This window comes from Poecilia formosa, unplaced genomic scaffold, assembly GCF_000485575.1.
Source record: "Poecilia formosa unplaced genomic scaffold, Poecilia_formosa-5.1.2 Scaffold376, whole genome shotgun sequence".
NCBI classification, from domain to species: domain Eukaryota; kingdom Metazoa; phylum Chordata; class Actinopteri; order Cyprinodontiformes; family Poeciliidae; genus Poecilia; species Poecilia formosa.
The window spans coordinates 178,198-186,553 of record NW_006800315.1 but is presented as its reverse complement, the minus strand read 5'-3'; the positions used below and the strand labels follow the sequence as shown (position 1 = coordinate 186,553).

Below are 8,356 nucleotides of genomic sequence, written 5' to 3'. Positions count from 1 at the left end.
TTCAGAAGCCATTTAGCATAAAGATGGTTGGAGTCCAGCTGCTGGAATGTCTTCCCATTAACATACTTGGATGCAGCATTCTGCACAGTTAGCGTCTTTAGCATTGACCTACTGTCTGGTCAAAAACAGTGGACAACAGGATTTAACTAGGCCAACAGGTTGGATCCTGCGATTGGATCAGCTGGTGCAATGAGGAGCTTCTCATTTCTTACACACATCCTGTGTTTGATCTTTGGCATCAAGCAAAAATAATCGTCTACAGAAACTCCTAAAACTGGGTTGAGAAAAGTCCTAGGCTGAAAAACACCTGGAAGGAAAGTGAGAAGAATAGAAAACCGAAGCTAGAACTCAGGAATGGTTCAAAGAGGAAATAAAAGCGCTTCCACACCATGTGAAGGAACTGGAGAGACAAAGACTGAACAGCTGAGTTTCCATGAAACTCACAATCGGTGAGAAAACCGCTCTGATTGGTGAGCCTATGAAGGGGTTTACCCATCATGCCTAGCGCCTCCTGAACCTGTCTGCTATGCAGAACGCAGAAGTCATCCAGAGAAAGCGAAGAATCATCAAGGAGTCTCAGCATGTCACAGCGTCAGCTCCTCAGATAAAACTAAACATGTAAATCAGATTCCTGCTGCTAACCGCCGCTGTGTGTCCTGCACTGAGAGCAAAGAGAAGTTAGAGCTTACCTGGAGGCTCAGAGGGCAGGACAGCTGAGACTTTAGATCTGAAGCAACAGAGAAACGATGTGAGCCACACCTGGAGGCACCCGCAGCAGCCGATTGCGGCTTCCTGCCTGACGAGCCAACAGGTGAACCTGCTGCTGCATTTATGACTTTATGACAGGTACGCTGATCCCAGAGCAGCGGCTCACCTGTCAATAATTACCTGAATAATCAAAGCAGTTGGAGCAGCAGAGAGGTGACCCTGATAAAAACAGCCTGAACCGTTTCCTTACAGAAACACTTCGCTGCCCTGCTGAGTTTAACAGCTCTGGACTGTTCGACAGGCTCAGCAGCATCACAACATTCAGTCGTTTCATAAAGTCTCTACTCCTGGTGTCTCCTGTTCAGTTTTCATAAAGCTGCGGAAGCAAACAGCCGCGCCTTCCTTCTTTGTGTTCAGCTCTTACAGAGTTATCTCCCAGCTGGAACCAGAAACAGCTCTGTTCTGTTTCTGGTTCTTGTCGCTGTGAACAGAGACGTTTATTCCAGCTGCCTCTCTGAACTCGGCTTGTTGGACCACAAAACTCTTCTCTGAGTTTTACTGACGCCTCTGTAAAATTCTCCAAATGCAGTCAGCCCTGTCTTAGAGGATGTCACAGACTCTCCATACAGACACCGGAGTAAATAAATCTCCATCCAGCTGGGAACGTAGCAGAGCCTAGACAAGGCCAGCAGATGGCAGCAGAATCAGCATTTAGTTCTGGTTTAGGACTCGCCTGTTTCTAGATGTTTCTGTGGAACAAAACTACAATTATTCCAAAATATTCAAAGAAGAAAGCTGAAAAGCCACAATGCCACTCCAATCGACCGGCACCATTCATTTCCCTCGGTGCTGATTGGTTGAACCTCCATGGCGGACCCCAAGGCCAGAACCACCTGGCTGCAGAATCTCCTCAACCTTTGACCCCGATGCTGAGGCAGCAAAGACCTGGGATCAAGGAGCTGCAGGATGAAAGTCGTGGACCTCACCGCACCTGCATCAGTTCACCTAATGAACTTCCTGCTTCAGAGCCACGTCTTCTCCTCCAGCCAGGTTCTGTCAGAGTCTCAATCTGACCAATCCTGAAACAGACAACATGGAAAACAGCTGGATGAGTCTCTGGCAGCTGGAGCCATTCTCCTCCAGGTGAGAACCAGGCCCTTAAACTCCTCGCCTCTGCTCTGGAGCCTGCTCACGGTTCCACCATCTTCTCAGCGCCGTTCTGCTGGCATCCATGAAGAAAATCAGTGCAAGACATTTGGAGGTTAAAAACTCCTTCCTTCACAGTCTCTGATGTGCTTTAAGATTTTCTGCATCTTTTCCAAAAACACTTTAAGAATCCAGACAAGCGCGTCTGATGGTCACACACCGGGCTGAGTTTCATGCTGAGGCGCCGACATGTTCACCGACAGAGATTCACTTTACAGAGGAACTGAGGAAGAAGCTGCTTCTGCAGGTGATTCATGCTGTTTCTATGAATAACTTGGAGAAATTCGTCAAACTTTGGCAAATCATTCCAAACATTTCTGGTTTCATGCATGGCAGACTCTGCTGCTTGACTGAGTGTGCAGGTCTGAACGCTGTTCCTTTGGCTTCAGCTAATCCAATGGCAGCTCAGCTAATGAGTCTGCTGGAGAACAGCCACTCTATAAAGGAGCTGCAGCTGCTCCTCAATCTGCCCCCCAAATCAGACTCAGTCTTCCCTACAGCAACACCAGGTGAGATCCTGACAGAAACTTTTAAAAGGTAAGTCTGACTGCAGTGTTCACAGCAGGAAGCTGCTTCAGTGAATACAGTGATCTATGAAATAGTTAGTGAGAACCGCAGTGAGTGTCGGGTTATGTATCCTTATGGGGACATCTTCAGTGGATGTTGCTGTTGCTTTGAAGTGGTCTAGAGGCAGACTGGTGGTGCTTTCTGCAGGACGCTGCAGCCATGCTCGCTCCAGGCGTCTGCATGAATATCATCAGCGCTCGTCACTCTAAGGACGGATATGGAACCGTTTCCAACCCCGAGAAGTTCCTGAACCAGGATTTCCAGCAGCTGAAAGAGTACTGCCTCATCCGCCGGGTGAGGTTCATCGATGACATGTTCCCCCCCGACCACCGCTCCATCGGCAGGGACATCCTGCAGCCCGCCGACCTGGTCCGGGTGGAGTGGGTCAGACCGTCGGTGAGTTCAGAACACGCAGAACGCAGCTGGAGGTCAGAGGATGTTTAGTGAACTAAAGAGGCTGAGGATGATTCAGGTCCAGAGAAGGAGGCCTTCTTTTCATGTATTTTTGTACTGGAAAATAATTAAAATCAGGAAAGCAGGAAATTCAGAAGCAGGGCCGGCCCAAGGCTTCATGGGCCCCTAAGTGAAATTTGGTTTTGGGGCCCTCTAGTTTTGCTAATATTGTAGACTGGCTGCAACCAGCAGTCAAATTGTTAGATCATTCAAAAACCTGCTAAACTTATTGCATCTCTGACAGTGATGTTTACATTATATCCAATATGCACTTATAATATAGGATACATGTGTTGGCCCATTTATCGGCGCCGATTTCCTTAACTTTGGGGGAATGGGTGATCGGCCAATGCTTACATGTGACGTTGATCTTATCCACATCAGCCTCTGTCCTTTTCTGCTCTGCAGTGAGAGGTTTTACTAACAGACCAGCCCACCAGGTCAGGTCTGCACATTTTCAGTTAATATTCACCCCACTGTTACCAACTCAGTACATTTCTTGCTATATTTAGTGACATTTCAGATAAAAAAATTGGTATCGAGAAAAATCTAAATTGAATGGTAAAGCTTTTTAAAGATTGGTAATCCGTGATCAGCCAGAAAACTGAAATTGATGCAGCCCTACACACATAGTCATGACATTCTCTGATTAAATTAATTTCTGTTAGGTGTAATTATAATAATTTATACCAGGAGAGTCTTTCTCACCTGACCGGTACTGAACTGAGTCTGAGCCTTCAAACAATTTTAACTGGACAAGTTTCACATAACTTATAAATTGATATAAAAATACTGTTTGTTTTAGACATAATTGTGCTCAGCAGCAAATTAATATATATTGACAACTAAAGCAGAGTAGCTCATTGATATATTAATGTAGCAGCCATGTAGCCTGATGTAAAAACGTTTTGCTAGACAATGTCAGACAATGAGAAGTTTTAATTATCAAACATTATCAAACTTGACGTTTTGAAGCCAAAAATACCTCAGAAATATACAGAGCCACCATGAGAATCAACTCATTTAAAGTTAAAACTCAGTTTAACACAAAGACCCTAGCATAAATGTTTGGCTGGTGAACTGGACCGTTCCAGGTCACTAAGTTTCTAATAGTAGCTCCACAAATCTTTCTGATAAACATTACATTACCAAGAAAAACAAACCTTTTTCTTTTCTTTATTCTATTCTAGCTCCTTTTCTCCCTCCCTGAAGGATAAGTCCTTTTTGGCGACATTGTTTTGCCAACTTATCTTCCACCGGAGCTTTGGAGGTTTGGATGCTCTGCTCATTGCAGCTCATATCACCGTGTAGTGCGATACCTACCACGGCCACCGGGGGCCCCCCAAGAGCAATTTATTTTTTTAATCTTTATTTTTGTCCATATAAGAAAAACTTCTACATACATTATCACATATATATATTATTGTAAAAAAAAATCACAACTTTATAATGAATTTGTATGTTTTTGTTAATATAATCACATAAAAAATCATTACTAAAAAAACAAACAAAAAAAAAACAGTTCCACTTAGGGGGCCCCCTAGCTTCCCTGGGGCCCCTAGCTGCCCTGGGGCCCTAAGCGGCCGCTTAATTCGCTTATACCTTGGGCTGGCCCTGTTCAGAAGAAATGTAAAAGGGAGCCAAAGTTTCTGCTGCTGGAAGATCCGGCATCCATCATGTTCCTTCTGCTAGATCAGGCCTGCAGGTCCTGAGTCTCTGCTTCATCACAGAGTCACATAATGAGGTGATTAGCAGAACCGAACCGGACCGGACTAGACTGGACCGAGGAGGAGACTCAGCTGCTGGACTGGAGCATGTTGGACCAGGGAGACTGGGATCGCCCTGGTCAGAGGGAAGGAAGAACCTGCTGAGACGCAGGAACCGTCCAGACCCATTTAAACTGGGAACGGTGGTTCTGAAGGAGTGATAGCCAGACTTTGGAGGTCCAAACAGGACTCAGGTTTCACACTCCTTTACTGAAACATCAGAGCAAATGTGTGTCGTTTCATAAATACTTCCTGGTGTCTTTATGTCAAAGGTCACAGCAAACTGTTGGTCAGGGAACTAAACAGAAACAGAAAGCTAAGCAGAAGAAATTAGCTGAATGCTCTCAACGTTTTAAACCTTTAAATAAATAAAGTTTCTGAAAGATGAGCATTAAAGAAAAGCTGCTGTTAGATGTTCTGCTCCTCCTGGTTCTGGATGTTTGTTCCTGTGAAAAACGAGTCATTTCTGTCCACTGTCACCACATGCTTGCTCAGGAGGACGGGATGGTAGAAACGATAAAACAATAACAGATAACTTTGATAAACTCCATGTGACTGTATCCTTCTATATCCAGGATTGAACTGAAAAGTAGTGAGCAGAATATGAATATATTCTCTGTACAGAATATGTGAAACCAAAATAGTCCAACTTGTCTGGCATTTGTCCAGCTGTTTGTCATGTTGTGTTTGGTTGTTCTGTCAGTGAATCTGTTCGGTCTTGCTGAGTTTGATCTCCTGTCATCAGAGCTGCTGGCTGCATAAAGTGCTGCATTCACATGTCAACTTGTTTGCGCTGTTTCAGAAAATTGTTCCCAAACCTTCCTTCATTGTTGACGGAGTCTCCAGATTTGACTTTGGCCAAGGATTGGTTGGTAAGCAAATCTCCTTAATCTTTCAATAATCTGCCCCTAAAGCAGGTTTTTGTTCATGCAAGTTGAGGCAGGAGATGCAGATCAGAGGAACCTGGACATGTTCAAACCGTGTTGAGCACTACATAAACACTTCATTTAGCTTATTTTCATCATTTATCAACACCAGCAGGAGGTGTTTTCCAGGATCTTCCCTCCGGCGCAGGCCGTGGTTTGAACTGTCGTGTTGCTGAAATGTTTTACACAAGTGAACCTGCGTCGTCTTGCCTTTCAGACGCTGCTGCATCCCAACCATTCACAGCTTCATGTTCAGATGGTTTTCTGTTGTTGCCTAGGAAACTGTTGGTTTCTTGCCTCCATTGGAGCGCTGACCTTCCAGGACTTCATCCTGAAACAAGTCGTTCCTCTTGAGCAAACATTTGATGAAGATTACTGCGGCCTGTTCCACTTCAGGGTTCGTTCCATGTTTTGTTCTCCAACTGGCAAAAACCTGAAATCATGTTTAAGATAACATTATTTACAAACTTATTACTCTTATTCCTTCAGATTTAATCTGTTAAACGGGACAGGAAGTGGGTCAAAAACACAAATGGAAGAAAAACATTTGGAAACTCTTATGGTTGCAGATTTTCCAACAATTAATAGAGACAATGATTTTACCACTAATATGTACAAACATGTTAGATATTGGACTAAAATATGTGCAAAATAAAATGTGTTTTTATTTTGTTCATATTGTTCAGAGTTTATGTATGAGATCTCAGAACATTTGGTTCATTTTTTAAGTTCAGATAAGAAAGATCTTTTTTAAGATTCTTTTGGTCCTTTTAGTCTAGAAATTATATCTTTACTGGATGTAACTTGAAGCAAACTGTTTACTGCTGAAGAACAAGTTTTACTTTTTGGACCTTACGTGTGTCTATGATAAAGTTCAGGTTAGTTTTCTGAAAATTTTCAAGAACTGGTGAATTATTTTGTCGTCCTGCAGGTTGGGTTGGGGCGAGCAGTAACTTCAGATTATTTGCACAAAACTTTCCGGTTAATCTCTGGAGTTTGGAAATCTGGACCTTATCGTTTCCTTTCAGGGATTTAATTAACTTAACAGTACTTCTTAGACTTTAAATGTCACAGAAACTGCAGGCTACTTTATAAAAAAAATACTTTTCAGACAGGTAGATGTACTTTCTAGAGTTTACTGGTTACTTTCTGAACTTGTTACTGTGAAAGTTCTGGAAAGTTAGGTGGTATTTCTGCCAATAACAGCTAATGAGCTTTAAGAACTCCTCAGAGTGGTTAATAAAGTAAGTTTTTAAAAGTAACCATGTAATCTGTAAGATCCAAAATGCTAAATATTACAGAAAGGAAGTAAATCATGACTCACATAGTTCCCTCTGGTTCCAGCCGATATCTTTCCAGACTTCACAAGTCACTTTGATACTTTTCTGGATTAGCAGATTACTTTTATAAGCATCCAGGCTAATTTTTAGATTTTACATAATTCCACACAAGTTCTAGAAAGTAACCTATAGGTTCTGGAAGGTGTTTAATGATGCATTCACACCAAGAACGTTTTGAGCGTCAGGCGCATCTGGTTTATGTTCAAAGTCTATGTGGAGGAGCTTCCAGGGCAGGGCCGTGCAGAGGCCACTACAGGGGCAGGTGCTCAAAAAAGGGGCCCATTTTACCGCCTTCTAGGACAGAATATTAACAAAGCCACACAGCTTTGAGTTTAATTAATGATAAATTACAAAATTGTGAAATATACAATCAAAGCTAAGGAAAATCTCTATATAGATCATACAACTATGCATATGTAAGATATTTTATTAGTAATTTCTTTCTGCAGGTCTATTTTGTTATAGGAAAGTTTTGCAATATTCAAACCTGCAATTTAGCAAGACATGTAAATCAGAGCTGGATCACCAGACATATTTTTACAGAATTACACTATTAAAATATAAACAAGGCCCAATGCAACCTTTTAGTGGACTAATCTATAAAACAGAGCTGCCTGTTTGCTGCAGTGGAGATGAAGATGGTCCATTCAGGAAAGCAGAGCTGCATCAAACTTTAACTGGAACTGCAGAAAAAAAACACAAGCAAAAGTTTAATTGTTAATGTATGTCACCATGAGAAAAGCCTGCTGAGTTTAGCTTAAAAAAACTTTTTAAAAAATTAAAATCACACATTTTTGTCTCATGAAGTAAAACTTTTTTTTGCAAAACAAACTTATTTGCTCTTGTCATAAATCTTTTCTTGCTATTCTAAGTTTTTGTTTGTGATTCTCACATGACATCAGGGGCGGGGCCTAAAATCACAACAAAATATTTCTGATGTGTGCAAATAAAAGTTTATGTTTGGCAAATAACTTTTTAAGTTCACAAGACAAAAATTAGTTATTTAAAGTTTTTTAAACAAAACTTTTTGTTTTAAAAATAAATCATTACTATTCCAAAAGTTTTGATTACAATTGTATTTTACTTAACTGAGGTTAGTTTTTTTTTTTCATTGAATTGGGAAAAAAATTAACCCCATACTCTGAGAACCAGACCCTAAACTTAAAGTCTGGTTGAGTTTTTCCCCTTCATTAATGACTTTTATTACATACATTTTATCTATCATGGTAGTTCAGGTGAGTTATTTTTAATTCTAAATGAATATCCTTGTTGGACTTTTATTTAAGTGCTATTCTCCTTCAAGCTACATTTACCTAACGCCAGAATAAATGCCATGTACATTGTTCAGCAAAGGAAATTAGACATATATCCATTATGGAGATGATCGGTT

The 8,356-nt window shown here is 41.5% G+C and overlaps 1 protein-coding gene across 3 annotated transcripts in view; it reads left to right on the top strand.

Annotated features, from left to right (window-relative positions):
* Positions 1 to 1,261: 1,261 nt before the first annotated feature.
* Positions 1,262 to 8,356, top strand: part of LOC103154184 (calpain-8-like) — a 31,500-nt gene continuing 24,405 nt past the window's right edge. For 2 of the 3 annotated variants that reach the window (XR_001659135.1, XM_007575377.2), the window contains exons 1-4: positions 1,262 to 2,451; positions 2,629 to 2,877; positions 5,503 to 5,572; positions 5,905 to 6,023. Coding sequence is in view for 2 of the 3 variants with exons in the window: in XM_007575377.2 (XP_007575439.1) it covers positions 2,641 to 2,877; positions 5,503 to 5,572; positions 5,905 to 6,023 (426 nt within the window). In the remaining variant the exon portion in view is untranslated. The remainder of the gene's footprint in view (positions 2,452 to 2,628; positions 2,878 to 5,502; positions 5,573 to 5,904; positions 6,024 to 8,356) is intronic. The other variant, XM_016662532.1, reaches the window with a different exon arrangement.